Raw genomic sequence first — 24,641 nt, forward strand, 5'->3', positions numbered from 1 at the left:
AACATTTGAAATGTAAATAAAGAAAATATCTAACAAAAAAAGAAAAAAAGAAAAACTAACCTCTATATAGATCATCAAAGTTTATGCCCTTTGAGATAAAGATGTACTTTTAATCCCCAGAATTTGTCACAAGTAAACAGGTTACCATGGAGCTTTTTCTAGGTGGCAGATGCGTAGATAATAATAAAACACAAAACTATGTAATCATTGTAAGAAAATTAACTATGAAAACAAGATGCTGACTGTGGGGGAAAGAAACTACATGAGACAAGGAGGGAAAGGGTCTGTATCACCATCAGAGGAACTACTGAACACATTTAATATATACTTTCACCTTCAGACTCTATGGCAGTTACTCTTAGTCATCACTATAGTATTTTTATCCTTATCACTCAACATAGGAAGAACTTTTTGGCTACCAGACAAAAAGAAAGAGAAAATCAGAAGTATAGAAGCCGGAGAGACTAAGGTTTGCACATGCATGGGCAAAGGCACTGGGCTGATAATACATTGGAACCATGGTTGACCTTGAAGAACTCAAGTGGGAAGAGGGTAGAGCGTGAAAGAGGAAACATTTGGCTATTTCTTCACTAACAGTGTCAGAAGTCTCCACTGTGTGTGCATGGTGAATCTAAACCTTAAGCATGTAAATATAACTGTTATAAGAGATACCATAATTTTAAAACATTAACAACTGTTTTTATTAAGACTATTTTATTTTTAAATTTCAAAATATAAAAATAATAAACATGGATATTTAATAAACAACATAATTCAACTATAAATAATAGAAGTGTTGACAACCCACATAAACACATTCACTATAAACATTCTTTGCATACAAGAGTAGTTTTCTAGTTCAAGTTTTACCTTTTTCAGTTCAAGTTTTATCATCACTTTTAAAAATAAGCTGCTACAGCTTAACCAGTTACTTTTGCTCCTCTCAAAGAGCAGGGAACCCCCATGCCAACAACGCATTCATGAAATGGGATAATCATGGGCACAGGTGCTAACCACTGGAACAACCCAGTCTTCAGACAAGAAAAGACTCCTTTGGTGTTTTCAGATTCAATAACAGTTCATAGAAACTGAGTTAAAATAAATGACTTATTAAAGGAAATCTTGTGCCAGACAGTATGTTCTGAAGTATCATCACACTCAAAGCAGGTTTTGGATTCTGAGAATCAAAAGAAAGCATAGAGGAGGATGCTCTGCTGACGCTTCCCTGTGTCTCACCAACATCCACTAAGTGCTGGAATCAAATCTGGGGGCAGGACGACAAATACACAGGAATGGAAAACTAGTACAATGAGTACAATGTAATAACTCTTTTCTTTATAACTCAGCAAATATTCTGTAAATACCTGTACGAAATACTCTGCCTTCAGTTGAGGGAAGGACAGATGAGAGTTTAAAGCAAAGTAAAATTTCATAATTTTAGGACTAGAAAAGTTTTCCATTTCAAATATGAGGGGAAAACATGCTTGAGCATATCATTTTTAAATGCTACTCAAATTAATAGCCTCCCTCTTATCAAAATAAACTATTTTCTTTTGGGAGAAGCTGGGCACAAATAAGGATACAGTCATTCTGCATCATTTTCTTAAATTATTAGGTGTTCTCTAATGGGGTTGCGCTCTTACCCCAGCGCTAACAAATACCTCTTTATAATTCTGCTGCTAGCTAAAGTGTAAGCGATAGTAGATTAAAGCCTAGCAAAGACTAAACAACAGACTCAATGACACTGAAAGGTTTTATAGCACCAATGACTGTTTCCTAAGACACTTGAGGGGCCTGTATCACTTTAAAGTATTATCTTGTAAACAAGACCAAAAATATTTAGTTGATCTGTATTTTGAGCATAAATATTTATAAATTCTATTAAAAAAAACAAATATAGCATGACTAGAGCGACCAATATTGTAAAATCTAAGTATATTGAAAAATATAAAGATATATAAAAGGCTTCCATAATGCAATCATGCAGAGGTAAACTGCTCCATTCAATGACACAAAAATGATTTTGTACAGTTATGTACACGTAGCTCCATGACAAGTCTATTCAAGAAAAAATTTAAAAGAGAATCTCTAATTAGCTGATTTATAGGGACTTAAATATAACTGACCAACTGAATCTACCAACAATTAAAAAAAAAAAAGGGCAATGATCTTAAGGAGAAATCAACACGACCTTTGATTCCCAAGGGCATATTCTACGTTGGTTTGCTTTGTTTTTAATTCAAGAGCAAAGTAAAAAGCAATGGCAAGATTAGTTAAGGTGACAGTGTGTAGCATTCATCTATGAACAAATCAAAAGAGTCACTGGCAGGTATGGTCTCTTCAGACAATGTCCTTTGGCTCTAAATTAAGCAGCTATAACACTACTACTGTAAAGTCTTTTTTGAAAATAAAAAAGTATCAACTAGTCTGATTAAACATTTATGAATACTTCATGGCTCTCTGCCAATTTGTAAGAAAAAAAAAACACACACACACAAAAAGTGGGCATGTGGTGGGGCACAACCAAACAAAAATACCTTGTTGGCTATCCAAATTATTATTTAAATGATTAATTACCTAATATACATGCTTTTCCTTTAACCATGCATGTATAATCAATGTGGATCAAGACAGATCACTTATATACGACTATGAGTTTGTCACATCTTGTTTTTCATGAAGACAATCACAATGCATACTCAAGAGGGAAAAAGTGTTTGCAGGTATCAGCTTTGTAGAAGAAAGTGTGACTGAGTAGAACTTAAAGGAAATAGAAAAAAAAATCAGAATCAATATAATTTTGATCTTTCGAAGTAAGAGTGGCTGTCACATTAGGCTTCTCAAATACCCCTAATAATCTACGAAGGAATACTCAAAAGAACTTAGTGAAAAACTATTTTGGGTATGCTATAAAAAGAACTTTGTTAATATTTAGAATGAAAACTTTAATTTTATACTTTGTAAAGCTTAAGCTATATTGCTTATAAATAATGAAAACTATTCCTTAAAAACAAACATGTAACAACACTATTTCCCCTTGCTTATAGGACTGTCTTTGATGTCTTGATTACAGTGATGAAAACTATATAAATTAGACAAATTTAATAGATGTTTTTCAATTTTAGAACCCATAGGTTATCATTTATTAGTTGAAAAGAAATGAAATTATTTTCCTTGTGCACTGGAGTCAGTGGCCCTGGCAGTTCCATCAAATCAACACACTCACAAGAAATAGACAAGTTAATCACAGTGTGTAACAAGTACTTTACAGTCGGCCCAAAATTTTTAGTGGCTATCCTAATTAAAAATAAAAAAAAAAATTAAAGCCAAACTTATGTTTAACTTTTTAATTCATTTTCTTCATTCTAAATTGTTCAATTAATGCTCTCATGGCTTTATAGATTTCCCAAACATATCTCTCAGTTTGCCTGAGACATAATACATCTCATAAGGAAACTAAAAGGCCTTGTTCCTTAAAGGTGTTTTACAAATTAAATTGCTATGAAGGGAAGAAAACATTTCTAAATAAGGTCATAAACCTCACACATTTGATACACGTCTGGACTCAGATGGACTTGTACAGAACTGTAAAGATAAAATGGTCATCACGGTCCATGTAAACATCTATTCAGATTGATAGAGAGCAAACCAAATGACAAGATGCTATTATTAACAGTCGTCTCCAGACAGGACAAAGAGGGCTTGCTCATGTAGTCACAAAGCTAAATTCAGGCAGTGATGTTCTCTCTCTGGTGGAAAAAGAAAACACTTATTAAAAAAATATATATTAATAAAAAGAATCCAAAATTCAAATCACAGTATTGAACTATCTCTAACTTAATAAAACATTTTTAAAAATCTACATGAAAAGAATCAAAATGAAAGTTACAGACAAGTTTTTATCAAAGATTACCTTTAGGCTAAAGTGGTTTTAACAAAACCCCTCTGTATCATGCCTTTTGAAAACATTAAGTGTTGAAATCACAGCACTATAAATCAGCAATTATTAAAATTCGGGGTTGAGAAAATTTACTAATTGGTCAGGTGGTATTTTTACATAGAACTGTGAGTAGGCAAAGAAATTTTTAAAAATCATGTACAAGCCTCAAATCACTATAAATGAACCAAAACCAAATTTCTTAAAGTGTCCCAACGATAATAACAAGGATGCCTTATTTTCTTAAGCTCCAAACAATGATCGTTTAGTATTTTAATCATCCTATGTGACATAAAATTCTACACCAAGCACCAAGTGCAACAACAAAAATCTCAAAAAGAACATATAATGAGACAGTGCCTGGCGTACGGAGGAGGACTAACTTTAGATGGGTCAGATGAGTGGATGAAATAAAGAAACAGAGGTGAAATTTAGAAAAGATCAAATATAAAGTTGATATAAAAGAAAAAGAAAATACTTTATTTATTTAGTAACAAGCACAAAAACCCTAACAGACTACCTAAAGGTTATTATCACATTCAATATTTTTCTACTAAACATGTCTATTTTCACTAGAAATAGCTGATAGAAGCAATCACGTCCAGCAATTTTTTTTCTTTTCTAAGAAAATTGGGCATCTATTTAAAAGGTTGTGTTCCACCTAAGTATATGTATGATGAGACAAAAAATAATACTACTCTTTTCTACGAGACTAGATCCATATTGCTCTTTAATTCAAGGGATAGATAAAACTGAGTTTCTACTATCTCAGAGAAGTATGTCTTCTTTTTGACTTATCGGGATTTTATACTGGGTAGTATACTGGTGGTTTAAAATCTATGTTAGTAAATGACAATTTTTAGTTATTGAATTTTAGAAGGAAAAAAAAAACAGTCCTGGAAGAAAATAATCAGAGTTTGAGTACCCCAGAACATCGCTAAGAACAATTCTGTTTTGAAGGCTTCACTGACTTTGAGGGTTCTGGGACTTACAGATAGCTATAGAAATGTTAAACTAATTAGCTAAAGCGATTTTTCTGTAACGAGCCTATATTCAGTATGGGGGGGATGTATTTTGATAAAATCCGCATAGTTCTGTGATTCAGCCACTAATATTTCAACAAATCAAACAGGTAAACGTTTGATTTCTTTCTTGTGTCATTAGTCCCAATGGTTAATGTTGCCAATAAAATGGAAGACAGCCCCTCCTCCCTCTTCCTACCCCAGGAAACAGTTCTGCTAGCAAGATACTTTCTTCAATGAAGCTTAGCCCATACTCGCTACAAGTAACCAGCTAAAACAGTGACATCTTTCTTATCTTCATAGTAACTACTGCTTTGTTACATTTGATCATATTACAATAAAACAGAACCATGGAACACTTTTATTTCCTGCAACAAGTTTTCATTAAATGTCTGGGCAACAGTTACTTATTTGTTTAAAAAAAAAAAAGAGTTTCAGTTATCCAATAACATTTAAAACATTGTTTAGAGATTAAAAAAATATGCAATGTGACAACCATCCCTTGAGGTAATCCTAATCAATCTTTTAACCAGAAATATATAATTTCCCCAGCCTACATCGCCTTTAGTCTTTCTCCCACTCCCAACTCTACTTGTACAACCAGATAACCATGTGTGTACGATAAAGCAGCCAACTGATCAGAACAGCTGTAGAATTAAAAGGGGTTCTACTTTTAGGTAGAATACTGTGGAAGAATGGAGATGGAAAAAAAAGATATAAATCTTGATTTGTTGAAAAAAAGGAAATAGGTCAATACTTTTTTAAAAACCATGTTTGTAAGCAAAGAGAAAAGCTATAAATGGGAATAGGAAGAATACGTAAATACAAATGCTTACTTGCATGTTATAGGATAAATGCAACTTGTGCTGGCAAATGCAAGCATTTGGAGACATATATACAAAACTTTAGCAAGAGGTAATGTATGAACTATTGTAATTAAATCTAAGTTGTTACCGCTGATGAGAAAAACATTAGATAGGAGTAACTGGCTTATATATAAAACTGTTTTAGAATCAAATGGGACATGAGATGTAACAGAGAGATCATTCAGTCCATCTCTTTTCATTTTATGAATAAGGAACAAACTCTGTATAAGGCAAGAGACCTATCTAAGGCTATAGAGTTAAGCACAGAGATGAGAACAAAAGCTAAATCTATTAATCCCTGTTCAGTTCTCTATGCTATGTCACCTAGGCACCAATTTAGTAAGATGGTCTAGATTGATGTTCTCAGCATTTCTAACCAAGTACTCTAATTTATAAAAAGAAAAGATAAATTAACTCCTGGAAATGACTATAGTACTTACTTAATATTACACAATCTAGAGGCCTGAGCTGGAAAAATGTCAGATTTGATTCTAGGTATCTACCTCCATCGCTACCTGTAACCCCTGTGAAGAGACACATAACACTATCATTTTATAAAATGGCCCCAGTGACTGAGGAGACTATCAGATTTTTAGAAAATTGATAAGAATTAACAAGGGAGGTAATTGTCAACCTCATTATTATAAATGTAAATATCCATTCATTCATTATTTCATCCAACAAACATCTAAGTGCTCACATGAGCCAGGTTTACTATAAGCACTAGAGATAAAAAGATGAATAAGACATGGTCCCCTTCCTGGAGGAGCTTGCAATCTAGTGGGGGAAGACAGACATATAAACCAGATAAATTATAGTACAACATTGAATATTATAACAGAGATATGAACAAAGTGCTTTTTAAAAGGGTAAACATGAACTGCCTGAAGACCAAGGAGTCTGCTAATTCTTTGTAGGATTTTGAGGTAAAGACTACCATGGTTATCACAATATCATGGTTGATCAATAATTAGGAAGGACACAGCAGCAGAGTTCTGCAATTTTTTTTTCTTTTATAAAGTTGGTACTGAAATCACAATGCTTATACTAAGAATACAGTACTTCCACTTGGTCACTATGACTTTAGGTAAACCACTTCATTTCTAACAGTCTGTTTTCTTATTAGAAAAACAAGAACTACCATCTACTTTTAAAAGGTATCTTATGTTTTAAATGAAGAAATATGTGTACATAAAATACTAGTATTCAGAAACACACTCATGAATTAAAACTCAATAGCCACACACCCCTAACATCTATAACGAAATGCAGATTAGTGCTTATAAAGCACAACTGTGAATCTAGTGAATCCTGGAGGATGCAGTCCTCACACGAGAGGACCAAACAGTCAGATTTGGTCTTCTGATTCATTCAAAGCACAACTTAAAATACTGAAATTCTTAAGTTATTATGCAATTTTAGGCTAAAGAAATTGATAAGCATTTATGAGCTTAACTGAATAGAATTGGTAATTTCAGTTACATTTCTAGGGAAATTTATAATAAATTTTGAAACTATCATCAAACCATAAAGCCAAAAATAGAATGGAGATTTAACTGGCCTTGGAAAGATTTACTTTCTTTATAATACCTGTTTGGTGTAAAGAGAAGAAACGTGAGCCTCTGCCAATTTGGCATCTTTCACGACTACTAAAAAGAAAAGAAAACAAACTTACCTAATGAATCAGAATAGCACATAGTAAACATACAAGAAACTACATAAAAATATACCACAGTCTAAGTAAACTTAAAGTCATTATTTTAGCAAATGGAATCTGAGCTTGAAATTTTAAATATAAATGTGTACTAATTGCAAATCAAACATTTCTATAAAATAGTATTGGCATAAAAAACACAACTATAACCCCAAGTGTAAGGGGGAAAAGACACAAGCTATATTATGGTCAAAGACTGGTACTGGTGAGATTAGTTTTTGGTTGTGTTGGTCCCCAAATGGAAGAAAGTATTTTTGTTAAAATGTGGTTTAAAAGAAAAAAAAAAAATCACTATAATCTTGAGAAGCAGAGATACTTGAATATAAAGATTTGAAAAGATACAGTAACCTAGCAATCTCCTACCCTTGTTCTACAAAGAATATATTTCTTGAAAAGAGTTAACTTTCAATAATTATATTCACGTGCTAGAGAATCCACTTTAAAAAAAAAATCACAGTATTGTTGCAAATGTGAAAGATTTTTATAAAAGTAAATGCACACTTAAAATATCAGACTGGGACACTTACCAAACAGGGTTTTCCTAAAGTAGTATCTATAGTACATTTCTTTATTCATACATCTTCAAATGGTCAAGTTTTCTTTCATACATCCAAAATGTAATATGAAGTTGTCTTATTCACCAAATGTTAGCGCTACTTGAAGTCTGGTTCCAAACTAATCAGCCTGCTTTTAAATTTTAAGACATCTGTTGAAAATTTATATGATCAAGCCAAACTGAAGTGGTATAAATTTTAAACATTGGATTGCACATTATTGTAAAGGTACCAGTAACCATTATTATTTAGTGATTATAACTCTTTTTGATAGGGGGTAAGCAGATCACCATCTGGAATGGTCTGTTTCATTTTCTCTTTTTTTTCTTTTTTTTTCTTTTTTTCTTTTTCTTTTTTCTTTTTTCTTTTTTAAATCAAGGAACATTGTCATGAATTTTTTTTTGTCATTGCTTTTTTTTTTCTTTTCTTTTTTCTTTTAAGAGACCATTCCACTTTATTTTTAGCATCCAGATGCATAGGACTCATATGTAAAGCAGTCATACACCATTATCATTAACACCCATGTGATAAAATACATACACAAATCCAACAAACGGCTAATACATAGTAAAGCCTAAGCATACTACTGTGCAGTATTATGAATACATAACTTGGAGACGTTAGTTAGCATACTATGTCATCTACTCATTTTGAAAACATTCATTAAGATTTTAAATGCAAATTCATTCCTTATTTGGAGTAAAACAAAATCCTCTATGTTATAACAAGTATTGGGTCATAAGTATTCAAATCTATTCATTAATTTACAAATAACCCAAAGAATTCTGTAATGTTCAATAGAAGTATGTAATAAAAACATTGCATATGTCCTATTGAGATGTCTTTAGCAATTGTTTACTGAAATAAAATGCAAACATCAATCTTCAAAATACAAGATCAGAAGGTAGTTTTCTTCTTTTATCTATTTGTGAAATCCATCGTCATCATATTTTACCAAAAATTGTTTTTACAAATATGTAACAGTCCATTAGATAATACTAATGAAACACAGGTAGAGCTCTAGCATATGCAGATCAATGATCAGTCAAATCATCTTCTCCAAGAACGAGATTCATTGTCCTCTTCTTCTTCGTCATCATCTTGAAGTAATGAGTCATCCACCAAAGACTCTTCCTGAAACTTTAGGTTAAGATGTATTTAGGAATTTACCCAAAAAAAAAAAAAAAAAAAAAAAAAAAAGAAACAAAGAAACAAAGAAAGAAAAAAGAAAAAAGAAAAAGAAAAAAGAAAAGAAACAAAACCAAAAAAAAAAAAAGAAAAAAAAAAGAAAAGAAACAAAAAGTAACACTTTTAAACACTGTTCACTCTCAAGAGTTGAACACAAACGGTTATTTCTACAGCTAGAACACTTAAGAGAACAAAGTAAAGCAGCCTTGTCCATTTCACCTCTCTACAGTACCTGGTTCACTGCACACATGAAGTGAGCAATAAACATCAAAGTGAGGTTCAATGCATGCCACTCCTCCTCACTAACAAATCATGCCGCCTGCTATACTCAGAACACTGCTCAGTGCTCCTTTTAAAAGGAATACATTTCACTGATTTACCCTAACTCTCAACACTCACCAACTTATGAAAATCCTACCACAATTTTTTTGCTATATGTAAATATCTTTTTTAAACAAAGAAATTGAAAAACAAAAGCAAAAACCTTGTCTTTTCCCATTCCCTTCACAAAAGCTTCTCAGGCTGCTTTCCCAAACTTTTCAAAATACCTAATACCAGGAGCTCGCCTGCTTTTCTCCCCATTCAATTCAAACTCATGGAAGGACATAGGTATAATCTAAAATATAAAATGACAAATCATGTACATGAGTTTCAAATACACATTTATTCTTGCATTTGACTATGGATATGCGTAACAGATTTGAAATGCTCTGCAAACAAAGTGAAGCAGCATTATGGAAATCTAACAAATGTGAAACAATCTTTTAATTTCTTTACCTTACCTTTATTAACTTCTTCAATTTTTTTTTTCTATAACTGTTTTCATGATTAAACAAAACAGAATTCTTTAAGTCTTTGTCTCGAGGGCTTTTTAAATTCGCTATCCCTTCTTATCCTGCCATACCTTTTATCCTAGTGGCTAGTGTTACTTGGAAACATTGCACTCTGCCATACTTATCCTGGTGCTAGAACTCTTCTGAAAATGCCTTTTACTTTCTTAGCCCCAGCACATAGGTACAGAACACTATTTTATCTTTCAGGGCTTGGCTCTACTGGTAATAGACCTTTAAGATTATTATGGACAGACACAATCATTCCTTCCTGGGGGTTCCCATAGCATGTTGTTCAAATCTGCATTTGGCACATCAGTATGCCTATCCGCTGTCATTATGTCTTCTGTCTCTGCCACCACCCTCCTTTCCAGATTATAAGCTCCTTGATGATAGGGACCGTGTCTTATTCATTTTTGTGCCTATCACAAAATCTACCACATAGCAGGTAGTCACTCTAATGAACTAAAGCAATATGAATTTTAAAAGAAGGCTGAAATGTTGATACAGCAATTAAGTAAAATAAATACCCTAGAACTTAACATATTATTACAAGATTTCCTGTGGATAAAAATCTAATGAATAATTATTATCTTCTACAGTAATTGAAAATTGATATATCACATGCTATTTTTTCAACAATTCTTCTCATTAATCCAGAAAATATAAGTTGTCTGCATTTATCTGATCTCCCCTGTCTGGAATATGGTTTAGGAATAAAAGTATTATGTTAAAATCACAGCCATTTAAAAGAAAATCACCTTTTATAAAAGAACTATGAATAATGATGGGAAAACAAGTGAAAAAAAAAAAAAACCTACTTCCTCTTCATCAGGTTCAGCTTCTTCAGTGTCCACAGCTGACATGTTAGCTATTGGTTTGTTCCAGGCCAGCTTCAAATCCTGCCCTTTGAAGCGAGCGCCGTGAATTGCAGCCTAGAACAATTATGAAAATGGGAGTGAAGAACATTAACAATTTAAGTTCTTAATGTCTGATAGTTAAAGAACTAAACTCAAAGACAGGAACTTTTTCATTTGCTATTTGGTCATTTATTCTCAATTTACTATTATAATTACTACTTTATAGTTATTTACTTCTTAAAAATCATACTAGTGATGTACATTTTCAAGAGTAAACAACAATTTCTCATAATCAACTATCATTTCACTCCTGGCCAAAATCTGAGTAAAAAAAAAAAATGTTTATAAATTTATAGTAAATTACAATTTACTGGTAAGTACTATTTAGATAACAATCCCAATATACATCAAGATTTTGGCTCTATCTTCTAAACCATTATTTATTTTAAGATAAACAGAGCAATTGAATTTTACATGCTATATAGTAACTATTAACTAGAAACCTACAAAAACAAATTTGCATATAAAATGTCACATTAATACAACCACTCTGGAAGTCAGTCTGGCGGTTCCTCAGAAAACTGAACATAGTACTACCGGTAGATTCAGCAACACCTCTCCTGGGCATATACGCAGAAGATGTTCCAACCAGTAATAAGGACACATGCTCCACTATGTTCATAGCAGCCCTATTTATAATAGCCAGAAGCTGGAAAGAACCCAGATGTCCCTCAACAGAGGAATGGATACAGAAAATGTGGTACATTTACACAATGGAGTACTACTCAGCTATTAAAAAGAATGAATTTATGAAATTCTTAGGCAAATGGATGGATATGGAGGATATCATCCTGACTGAGGTAACCCAGTCACAAAAGAACTCACATGATATATACTCACTGATAAGTGGATATTAGCCCAGAAACCTAGAAACCCAAGATACAATTTCCAAAACACAAGAAATTCAAGAAGGAAGACCAATGAGTGGATACTTCATTCCTCCCTAGAATAGGGAATAAAATATCCATGGAAGGAGTTGAAGAGACAAAGTTTGGAGCTAAGACGAAAGGATGGACCATCCAGAGACTGCCCCACCCGGGGGTCCATCCCATAACCAGCCACCAAACACAGACACTATTGCATATGCCAGCAAGATTTTGCTGAAAGGCCCTGATATAGCTGTCTCCTGTGAGGCTATGCCAGTGCCTGGCAAATACAGAAGTGGTTGCTCACAGTCATCTATAGAATGGAACACAGGGCCCCCAATGGAGGAGCTAGAGAAAGTACCCTAGGAGCTTAGGGGTCTGCAACCCTACAGATGGAACAATATGAACTAACCAGTACCCCCGGAGCTCGTATGTAGCTGCATATATAGCAGAAGATGGCCTAGTCGGCCATCAGTGGAAAGAGAGGCCCTTGGTCTTGCAAACTTTATATGCCCCAGTACAAGGGAATGCCAGGGCCAAGAAGTGGGAGTGGGTGGGTAGGTGAGCGGGGCGGGGGGAGGGTATGGGGAACTTTCAGGATAACATTTGAAATGTAAATGAAGAAAATATCTAATAAAAAAAGAAAAAAGTCACATTATTTTCAAAATCACCACAAAACAATGTATAACTACTGCAAAATAATATAAACACCTTAATGAAAAGGAAAAGTAAGAACTCTGAGCTTTTCTACAGAAAAGTACAGTATTTCCTATAAAAAACACTTGATAACTGATTACAGTTGAACTCAAAGAACGGTCAAGCCTAGTCAGTAGCTGCTCTGAAAAATACCACATTTAAAGTAACATGAGTGCAGATGCATCAGTGTTAGTAACATCTTAAAGTAACTCTTGGTCCCAAGATTATTCTATACTCAAAAGTACAGAATAATATGAAATGAAGAAACTGTTACATATTAGTAACATCTGCACATGAGCTATGTGAGGCATTAATACTCCCATGTACCAATTTTAAATCTGTACATATAAATTTATGATAAATTTAAGATTTCATGCTTATTAAAATTCAGCTTGAGTTTTTAATGCATGCTTAATCATAAGTCACACAGTTTAAGCACACACTGAAGCTGAAATCACTACTGTTAAGAAATGACACATGTCACATGCAAAATATCTATAAAACTTTTTTCCTATTTATTCAAAAAAAGGAAATGTAAAAAGAACAAAACTGTGACCAGCAATATCTACAGTAAATCTGGGTGTGGAGTTGTTTTTGTTTCTTCAAATGGGTCTTTGTGGTGTACGCCCTACCTAGCCTTTAACTCACAATCCTCCTGTTTCAGCCTCCTACTCAGTAGCAATATAACTGTGTAACACTACACTGTACAATAACAGCTTACTGGCAAATATTTCTAATGACCTAATTTTATCCATCTCTATATTCAATGCACATTTCAAATTTGTAAACTTTTACTATAGTTTTAATTTCTTTTTAAAGTGGAGGGAGGATCAGAAGGTCTTGAAAACACGATCACGCCATGACTCTTGGTTTGCGTCCACTAAGTCCGTAAGACTCTCTTGCTGAAGATGACCACACACTTTGACTGCAGAGCAGGGAGACTGATCCACAAGCTGCCGCCCTGATGGCCGGCAGGATGCTGAAAAGACACTGTGCGGGCTGCTGAGGAACAGAAGACATCGAGGTCTTCCTCACCACTGGACTCTGCATGCTAATTCTGACAGTCGGGAAAGATATGCCCACTGGTGAAATAGTGGGAAGACTATCCCAGGGTAATTACCCTCTATCCAGTTGAATTTCAGGCTACTCTACAGGTGGGAATCTCATGGCTGGTACTGTAAACTGAACAAAAGCCCATGACTGGGAAAGTCAGAGGTCCTTGGATAGAGCCTACTGTTAAGTTTGTTCAATGGTCGGGTTGTCAGATTGCATCCTAAATATTTTGCTTATACTCGCAGAGCGGGGCTGCTCTCCACCCTAGTCAGAAAAGCTTCTTTTGGCAACGCTGAGCAGTTAGTAACTGGTCAAAGTGCTGAGAATCAAAGACTTTAAGTCTCATAGCATCGCATAGACACATAACAACAGTCTAGTCAGGAGTTTGCTAAGATAGAGATGCTTCTCTAGAACCATCCTGCTGGGACTGCAACGAGTAGGTACAGGGTAAATAAAAGCGGTGGGCAACAGAACTATCTTTCTCTACATCTACCTTAGGTAACTTTTACCACTCATTCTACTAATTCATACTTTGTTATGGGTCAGATAAAATAGAGAACAGTAGAAAGAGTGTTGATCCTATGTAGTGACAATTTTGGAATTTTGGCCTCTTTAAAAAATACTGAAATAAGAATATGTTTTCATTTTAATCCTGGGTGTGACAATATGAGACTGTCCGAAGCAGCTGATTATGATGTGCCTCATGCTCTAGCAGGGGCAGGATTCTGCCAGCTGCAGATGGTCTCTGCAATTGTGTGACATTTGGAATTCTGGGACCTTATCAGAGCATGTATAAATGCTAGTACCAAAAAGGTGGGGTTGGTGGTTGGTGGTTGTGCAGGGGGTTGGTTGTGGTTTGTTAGTAGTTGTGCTCAAAGAAGAAACAAAAGGAACGATATTAGATTCAGGGATCTCGCTATCCGTGTCTCTCTTTCCACAATCCTTCTCTCCCATATAGTGATAGGGGGTAAAACTGGGGGAAAGGGTGGAGAAAGAATAACCTACAAAGTAGCAAAGACCAGCTCTTTAACCTCTGTACAAAGAACATATAACAAGTTCAAATTAATATGTCTTAAAGTCAACTTGGTGTCAAATTTTATACACATAATATTATGTTTATATTATATACAGATTTCCTAAGAAAATAAGAATATTTTTGTGGACACAAACTTGCACCTAAAATAGTCTACGTTCTGTCAAAGTACAGTTTAACTTATTTTAAAACTTATGAAAACATTAACCAATTAAACCTGAAGTTTTAACAAATTACTTTTATACTTACTGCTTCTGCTTCTGCTCTTGTCTTGAATGTGATTATTGCATGGAGTGAAGCGTCATCAATCTGACAGTCCTCAATTTCCCCATATTGCTGTAAAATAACAAATTATTTCCTAAAAGTGTTTTCAAACATCTAAAACCCCTAATGGCATTAGAAAATAATCACAATCTAGAATTCATAATAATCCATATGAAGAGAGCAATATAACATTACATTTAGTCCTATCTGCCCATCTCAGCTCTAGTCCTATACTTTCCAGAATTAGCAACATTCAACTCTACTTGAGTTATAATGAATAAAACAATGATTAAAGTCTTATTACTCCCACCTCATGACAAGGTAAATTTGTTCTTAAACAGCATACTCAACCATCAGAACAAACTATGAAATTCTAGAATCATTTCCAATAAAAGGAGGAAAAGATTCAGAGAATTTAAGCAATTTTTCCAATGAGTCTAGCAAATTACCAAAATGAAGATACAGGACCTTTACTTTACAAGTTTAACTTTGACTAAAATGGGTTCACTTGGGCTGGTGGCATAGCTCAGTGGTTAAGAGCACTGCTCTTCCAGAGATCATAAATTCAAATCCCAGCAACCACATAGTGGCTCACAACCATCCATAATGAGAACAAATAAAGAATCTATGGGCCAGGGCAAGTGGGACCTGGAGGGAGCAGGAAAAATCAAAACTAAACCAAAACTAAACAAAAACAAAATAAAAAAATCTCTTGCCAGGCAGTGGTGGTGCACGCCTTTAATCCCAGCACTTGGGAGGCAGAGGCAGGTGGATTTCTGAGTTCAAGGTCAGCCTGCTCTACAGAGTGAGTTCCAGGATAGCAAAACCCTGTCTTGAAAAAAACAAAAAGTAAAAATAAAGTAAAATAATAATAATATAATAATATAATAATAATAATAATAAATGGGTTCACTTACTATGTATGCATTTACACTAAGGCAAACAAAATTTAGAACTTAAATTTTACTTAAATACTAAGTATATGGCATTATGGCTGATCAAAATTTATTGCTTTTTTTCCCACATAAAGATTTTTGTAAACAGCAATTTTACTGCACAATAATTAGTCTTTTATACATTAATATTTTTCTTCTCATTCTATAACTATAACCATACACTAATCAAAACAAATTTTTATGAACAAATTTAAACTTGAACAAATTATTTAATTTCTTCAAGATTTTATTTCCTCATCTATAAAATGGGCACAATAAAGTTTTTATTTCTGCATCTATAAAATGGGCACAATAAAGGTTATTCTTGGTGTCAATTTGACTACATCTGAAATTAACTAAAACCCAATGGCTGGTTACACCTGTGAGGAAATTAGTAATTAAATTTATTTGAAGCGAGAATAACCATTTATTGGGATCTGGATCTTTGAGGTGGGAATATACATCTTTAACCCAGCTATTTTGTACAAAGATACACCTTTAATCTGTACTACATGTTCTGCTGTCAGGCTATATAAAGGACATAAAGAAGGAAGCTAGCTTTCTATCTCTCTCTGCCTAGTGGCGATCACTCTCCTTTTCTGGCATGAATAGTCTATTTGTTTAGGATTCTGGTGTATTCTAAAGACCAGCTGAGATATCCAGCATTGTGAACTGAACTACTACTAGAATCCTGGACGGTTCGTTGGTATAAGCAATCATTGTTGGCCTAGCTGGAACATTCTAATAAATCTCCTCTCCTCTCCCTCCCTCCCTCCCTCCCTCCGTGTGTGTGTGTGTGTGTGTGTGTGTGTGTGTGTGCACGCGCATACAAAAAAATCATAAGTTCTGTTCCTCTAGAGAAGCCCCACCAAGTCAGTGTTAATTTAAATTATTCCTAATATCCCCTTTAAGTTTTAGCTGTTTTTATTATTATTATGACTGGTCTCCCTAGACAAAAATTTAAAGGCATTTTGATAATAATCACAGTTGTTCTAACCTCCTGTGCTCAGAGATAAAAGGATTAAAAAAGCTGAACTCTGAAATGTGTGCTCTTGTTTAAGAGTAGTATTTTTCATGTATAAATTTCAACTACTAACTTTGAGTAGAACTCAAACTCTCCACTTATGAAAGTATTTCTACCCTAAGTTTCTGTATATTTACTTCTCAAGTCTCTTAGTTTCAGCAAAACATGATTAAAATGAACACACCTTGTTTGGATTATTTTTCCAACTGATTGCTACCCCTAAGTAGCTAAGTGCCTGTATGCGGGGCACTTAACTGTCTGGGTCTCATCTCCTTTGCAGAACTGGGGACAGAGCCAGGGAGAGCTGAGCTATCTCCAAGCACCTAGCTAGTTCTCACTCTCTAGCCCTAGGAATCCAACAAGCACAGCACTCTCCAGACTCCCCACCGGGTAGATATTAATCACTTTAGTTACTTCTTGCACATCAATCATTTCTTTTATAACTTCCTTATATTCAGATAAGAGCATTAACTATTAGCTGGGAGTGAGTGTCAAACACTAAAATTCGCCTTATACCACTTACAAGTTCACCTATTCTTCTAGTTCCCCATTTCGGGTTTACTCTCACTTCTTGGAGATACATTGGTTTGACACAAATCAATTAAGATAAACTATAGCTTATTAAACACACAGCTCAGGGATTCAGGATTCAAAGGAGGATGTTTACCCCTGGCATATGATACAGAGATGAGTGAGGGAGGTTCAACAAGATCTGATTCGTCCTCTCTCTGAAGGAGACCAGGACAGCCACGGTAATACTGATGCTCAGGAACCTAAGGTTAGGAAAACCCTACAAACCGCAACAGGTGAGATGAAAGGGTCCGGTGCGTCTATCTCTACTCTGCACATTAAAGCCCAGAAGTCTAAATAAACAATAGGTGATTAGGGGCTAGAATCTGCTACTCTTCCAAGCCACTCTATTGCCATTGGATAAACTCCCTTAAATGTATCCTTGGGAACTTTTACACCATGCATCAAAAGGAGACCTTGCTTTAGTCCTATTCAACTCTATCAAGAGTGTAATATTAAAAAAACTTTATTTTTAAACAGTTTCATATTTAAAAATCTAAATGTTTTATAGAAAAATGCCAATTTTTCCTTAAATTATCAACATAAACCTACTCTTGAGGTCCCTCTCTAAAACAATGAAGTTTAAATCATGAACTTTATATTTGAAGGCATATCTAGTTTAAGAATTATAACATTTCCTGGGCAGTTGTGGCGCACGCCTTTAATCCCAGCACTTGGGAGGCAGAGGCAGGCGGATTTCTGAGTTCGAGGACAGCCTGGTCTATAGAGTGAGTTCCAGGACAGCCAGGGCTACGCAGAGAAACCCTGTCTCGGAAAAAAAAAAAAGAATTATGACATTTATGCTGGTCAGTGAATCTGAGGCCAGCAGAGAGAGAGACAGAGAGAGAGAGAGAGAGAATATGAATTATAACATTTCTCCCAAACAAACAAAAAACCTGCTTCTATTTTGTAACTAAAAATGAAACACTACTATAGATTAAGGAAAACCTGTGTATCACTGAATTTAAATTACATATGTCATTCTCTTAACTTTCTCTTTACTTGCATCCATTAACCTGAGCAACAATTAGTATTTTGCTAGGTGGTAAGAAAGTACCGCAAAATGAGGAAGAAGATCTTCTCTATCACTCTCTGTAAATGCAGAAATCTCCAGTGCTCGGGGTCGGTGATCCACTACAGCATGCCCAGGCACACCTCGGCCTCGGCCTCTACCCCTGCCCCGGCCGTGAGCTGTACCTCGACCTCTTGTATGAATTCCTCTACCTCGGCCAGATGAAAGAATTCCTCTTTTAGCAGCCTAGAAGAGAAAAAAAACACAGGTTACACAATGTGGTAACTAGGCATTGAGACCTCTAATCTGAAATGCCCAACACTGTTTCTGAGTTTAGAGTATCAAAGTTTGAAATATTTCATTGATTTTACTTGTTGAGCACACCAAGTTTCAAATTAGAAATACCACAACTGTGTTAACTCAAGCCAAGTGTTATGTCTTAGAAAATGATCCAAACGTTTATGCTGTCTGAGATAGCATTTAGATAATCATATAACATTAAAAATTCTAAAATTACTAAATGTACCCTGAATGTATTTAAAATATAACAACTTTAAAAACCTATTTACAATTCCATTACATTATTTTGTGTCTCCTTCTACCATATAGGTTCCAGGGAACAAATTCAAGTCATTAGATCTGTCAGCAGGCAACTTTACACCAAGCCAACTTGCCACCTTACCCTTCTTCCCTCTCAAACTAAGTTCATACTCTAAGACATCACATATGACAAAAAGCCTGGTAGGTAACTCTGGATCTCTTAATAACACAGAAGGGTGGACATCACTTCAAAAGTCAAGTTAATACAGATTGCAACATAACCTACAGATATAATAAACATTTTTTACACTGAACTAGACTATCTGATTTTCAAATAAATGCTTCTAGCTTATTATCTGTTGACTCAGCGAATGTTGTTTCCCCAAATGCATTATTTTATCACACCATAGAAGAAATACAGAATACTCTGCCACATAATTTCTTTGTGTAGTACACCATTCCTTCATTCCACAAACATTCTCTAAACACCTGTGCTCGTAGCCCTGGACTCAAGTACAATTTCAGTTTGTGCAATTAGCACAGTATAAAGGTGCTTATCATGTAAGCATGAGAACCTAAGGTCAACCCCAAACACCTACAACGCAAAGTCATGACGCACATCTGTAATCTCACAGCTGAGGAGACACAGGGAGATTCCCGGGCCCTGCTGGCCAGCCACTCAGACTGACTAAATCAGTGAGCTGCAGACTCAGTGAACACTTGACCACCCCCCCTCCAAAATGGAGCTTGAGGGATACACACAACATTAACTTCTGCCCTCTATCCTCCACACATGCATTAGCATCTGCCCGCACGTGCAACGTACATACAAATACATAAATGCCAAACACACCAGCTCCATTCCTAGACGAGTCAATTACTGAAAGGGGTTCTTTCACAGGACTTGGGTTCAGTTTCAAGCACCCACACGGTACTTCACAGTCCCAGGGGATCCAATATCCTCTTCTGGCCTCCATGGAAGCAATCCATGCATATAGTACACAAACAAACATGCATACTGGCAAACTTTCATTGAAAAAAATAAATAAACTGTGGGAGTAACTCATCTGTAATTTGGCAATTAGCTGGAAGTGAAGTGTAAACAAAGGGTAGACTCACACAAAACTCCTTGCACATTTCTAGTTTGGAAAACTATATATTCAAACTTTAGAAGTCATATAAACACAATGATGAACATGCTGATGAGGGTATATGACATCCAAGTAAGAATATTAAATCTTAATTTTATCAAAAGTAAATATAAAGTCAAATAATAATGAAGGATGGCTATTAGTAAGAGCTGTGCTGGTGTGGGAAGTGGAGAGATATTGGTGAAAATGCACAACAGAATAAGCTGTACCAACCGCTGTACAGCGTGGGAAGTACAAAAAGAACAAGAAAAGGAAATTTTTAAATGTATTTTCACAAGAACTTAAGTATGTGAGATGATAAATAGATTACTCTGATAATTCATTCCATGAGATACAGATGTATACTGAAATATGTTGTATAGCATACACAGACAAAAATTTTAAAATAAACAAAATAAAAGATTAAAAAAAAAAGGTTAACCAGGCGGTGCGGTGGTGGTGGTAGAGCGCTGGAACGAGCGCTTGAAAGGGGGAGTCAAAGGGAGCTCTGTATTTCCAGGCCAGTCTGGTCTACAGAGCAAGTTCCAGTACAGTCAGGGCTACCCAGAGTAACCCTGTCTTGGAAAAAAAGTTGTGAGGGCATAAGATTAAACATATTAAACAAAACAGATGCTCCCTGAAGAGCAAGCTTCAACCACCTATAATTTGGAGTTTAAACCAAAAGCCTCCAAGAAATCCTATAGCCAAGCAGCATATTCAATATGACCTTTCAGAATGTATTTGACCTTAAAATCTTTGCTCACTAATCTCTATTAAAAAAATAGAAAAATTAATGTGATGAGCATATTCTGGCATCTACTGTATTACTGCATGAGTACTGACTGTAAATCAAACGTGAATCATCATAAAAGAGTGGAAAATACTATTCTATCTTTGGTTGAATTACAACAAGCAAAACATGGAACAGTAATTTTTATGTTATTTACTTACTAAGTTATATCAAAAATTTTACAATGATATTTCATTTTTTATAACACCAATGGCATGGAATATTCATACTGAGAAACCAATTTTAAAATTAATATAATTTTATAAAATTAATATAATTTTAAAAATAATATAAAATTTAAAATTTATTTCTTGGGTTGCACATATAGACAAAACATATGTTAAGGGAACTCAGTGCAGGGTTAGGCCAGCATTTCACAGCTTTTTCTAACTCTCAGATAGGATGGAGCCTAGGACATGTCCAGGAGGTACCAAAAGTTAAATTGTTAATACTTAAACAGCACTAAACAGACTTCTACTGTATTGTAAAGTAGGGGGGGAGGGGGAGTGTCAACAAACTTTTAAGAAATATATACTCACCGGGCATGGTGATCCTAGCCCTTGGGAGGCAGAGGCAGACAGATCTAAGTTTGAGGCTAACTCCAGGACAGCCAGGACTACAGAGAAACCTTGTCTCAAAAAGGTAAATAAATAAAAATAAAAGTATACTCAAATTAAGCCAAATAACCAAAAATATGTAAAAAAACAAACAAACAAAAAAACGACCTTAAATTATATCAGGTAATAGTGAATACAGACATTAATCCACTTTAATATTTTCTTATATAAGATTTTTGCTAAATGTCAAACATCCATGGTTTATAAGAGATCAATTCCACTAGAAGTTTCTCATTTAATAACTAAATTATAAGTCAGTTTATTTTCTCTTTTAAAACACCCACAGCACCATCTATAGGCAAAACTTAAATAAGCATGTTTTCAACAGATTTACAATGCTGATTTTTGGCAATTCAGCACAACATGCCTGTATGACTTTACATATACAAAGACTCTTTCCATACAAATACCTATAACACCCTTAATTATATTTAACCCCGGGGGGTGGGAGGCAACAAAAAACAAGAACAAAACCAGAAAGAGGACTAAAGTTTAGTAGAAACAGAGGCACCAGGGTGTTCACGCAGAGACAGTGTGTCAGCAAATACCTGTTTCTCAGGCCAGCACAAAGTCTCAGAGGGCCAAAGTTCCAAATTCAATCCCTGAGACAGACAACACACTAAAAGGAGAGAACCCATCCCCATAAACTGTCCTCTGGCATTCATAAATCAACTAGCCTCTTTCCTCTCTATCCTAACACACACACACACACACACACACACACACACACACACGAGAGAGAGAGAGAGAGAAAGAGAGAGAGAGAGAGAGACAGAGAGACAGAGAGAGAGACAGAGAGACAGAGAGAGAGACAGAGACAGAGAGACAGAGAGAGAGAGAATACTTAAAGTAGACAGTAATTGTTAACTAGAACCAAAAAACACATTTCACGTTAAGCACAATTGTATCTCCTTTTTTCAAGTGAACTGTGTAGCTGTGTTAAAACATACTTCCAGCTGTAATTCTGTATATTTTCTCCTAAGTTCAGTGACTTCTTCTCCAGCCTGCATCTTCTTATATAAATCCAATTCTGTGTCAAGCAATTCTTTCTGCATCTGAAAGTCATTAATGTTTCAAATAACAATTAATACTCTGAGCTTAAGTTAACATTTTTCTAAAATATCTTTTCTCATATTCATTTCTGTACCCCGTACCATTTCCCCCACCCCCATTTTTGGGGTTGTTTGGGGTTTTTTGGGGGGGGCACAAGCTAGTTAGTTATACAGTCAAGATTCTCCTGTGTTGGCCTCAAAAAAGCCAGGATTTTAGATATGTGTCACCATGGCAAGCAACGTTTGTTTCTATTGCCAATACTATTTCTCTAGTTTGTAAGCTTCCTTATTCCTTTTATTCTCATTGATTTCCCTAAAATTCACTGTCTAAACTACAGCCAACATGTGAATTCATGAAATAACAATGTGATAATTTTGGGGGAAAAAATGGGGCTAGTGAGCAATATCTACTATGTCCCTTACGGAGGTAAACACATCCATCTTGACTATACTGGAGGATAAAGCACAAACGGATGATGGTGGCTTCATACAACAGGTAGGGTTAGGGATGGACAGGGTATCAGGAGTTGTGGTTTGAGGTGGGAGAGAATCCTATGTTTATCTTTTATGTACTTTTAAACCCTGTTAATGTAAGTTATTTAAAAAATTAAAAAGTTAAACTAAACCAGTAAGAATAAGGCCAGGAGAAAGAATCTAAAGCTGAAAACTAACTGAAATAGACCTAACTTTATCTAATAGGTAGCACTAAACGAAATAAAATTAACCAACATCATAATCTGATTTAATCTTTAATGGAATTAGTTTGTAAGGGATGTAAATAAAGTTTGAATCAAGCTTAAATGTTGGAAACAGTACTGCAACAACTGTAGAACTATTCTGAATGGATTGTGAGTCTACTTGAATGAATAAATAGATTTATGTTATGAGACCAAGTTGTCATTATGGAAATTGGCAATGGAATATGAGTTTTAAAAAAGAATAAACATGTAATTCACATTAAAATTAGAAAAATCAACATGGTTTCATATATATACAGATATATATAAACACTGTACCACATTCTATCATTCTGTCATTCATTCCATCTGAAAATATTACGGTCATTTATTGTATCATCTAGATTAAAACACCTAGATTTTCTCTTTGCAAATAAAACCCATTCTGGGCAGTGATTCAAGGTTACTGGTCTCTTATATCACCAATTCCAATACATAATTCTTGGCCACACAGTCAAGCAACCATGTCATTTTGTCCTCAAACTACTTTCCCAAAATTATCCATAATCATTTTCTAATAGCTGACTTCACACCTATAAGAACTAAGACAGTTGTGAATAATCAGATTCTTAAAATATACCCTGAAAACAATAACTTTTGATATTTTAATTTTAAATTCTCTCTTTTAAAGATTTATTTGTATTAATAAATGTATTTTGCCTGCATGCACATCTGTGCACCATGTGTGTTCAGTGTACTTGGGGGCCAAAAGAAGGCGTCAGATCCTCTTGAACTGGAGTTACAGACAGACGTTAGCTACCAAGTGAGGGAGTCAAACTCATCTTCGATATCCTTAGTAAGTAGTCATGTGAACAACAAACCACAATACCTGAGTCTTTGTTTTTATACTTTTGGGAAGACAGCGTCCAGGAGATGTAGATTTAACCTCATCTTTTAACTTGGTAATATTTTTTGTCAAAATCTCCAATGTTTTCATTATTTCTGCTTTATCTTCAGACTTCATGGTTTTGTTTTTCTCTAGTTTTGAAATTAGCATCTGGCAAATTTTAAAACAGAAATTTAAGAGACTTAGTCCTACTATTGATAAGAAAACAACTACAGCCGGGCGTGGTGGCGCACACCTTTAATTCCAGCACTCAGGAGGCAGAGGCAGGCGGATTTCTGAGTTTGAGCCCAGCCTGGTCTACAAAGTGAGCTCCAGGACAGCCAGGGCTATACAGAGAAACCCTGTCTCGAAAAACCACAAGAAAAAAAAAAAAAAAGAAACAACTACAGTAAAATAGTTAAAACAAATAACTATTATGTTTAATTTATGTGTTCTTTCTCAACA

The 24,641-nt window shown here is 34.9% G+C and overlaps 1 protein-coding gene across 26 annotated transcripts in view; it reads right to left on the reverse strand.

The window, feature by feature from the left end:
- Positions 1-697: 697 nt before the first annotated feature.
- The window catches only part of Rbm26 (RNA binding motif protein 26), a 74,289-nt gene continuing 50,345 nt past the window's right edge, over positions 698-24,641 (reverse strand). For 11 of the 26 annotated variants that reach the window (XM_030248077.1, XM_030248070.1, XM_030248076.1 and 8 more), the window contains 7 exons: positions 24,180-24,347; positions 22,512-22,616; positions 18,530-18,730; positions 14,929-15,015; positions 10,933-11,046; positions 7,416-9,233; positions 698-3,749 (listed from right to left, as the gene is read on the reverse strand). In XM_030248077.1, the coding sequence (XP_030103937.1) occupies positions 9,144-9,233; positions 10,933-11,046; positions 14,929-15,015; positions 18,530-18,730; positions 22,512-22,616; positions 24,180-24,347 (765 nt within the window). In that variant the 3' untranslated portion in view covers positions 698-3,749; positions 7,416-9,143. Of the gene's footprint in view, positions 3,750-6,265; positions 6,350-7,415; positions 9,234-10,932; positions 11,047-14,928; positions 15,016-18,529; positions 18,731-22,511; positions 22,617-24,179; positions 24,348-24,641 lie in introns of those variants that run through there. The other 15 variants (XM_030248075.1, XM_030248078.1, XM_030248072.1 and 12 more) reach the window with 8 other exon arrangements.

This window comes from Mus musculus, chromosome 14, assembly GCF_000001635.26.
Source record: "Mus musculus strain C57BL/6J chromosome 14, GRCm38.p6 C57BL/6J".
NCBI classification, from domain to species: Eukaryota; Metazoa; Chordata; class Mammalia; order Rodentia; family Muridae; genus Mus; species Mus musculus.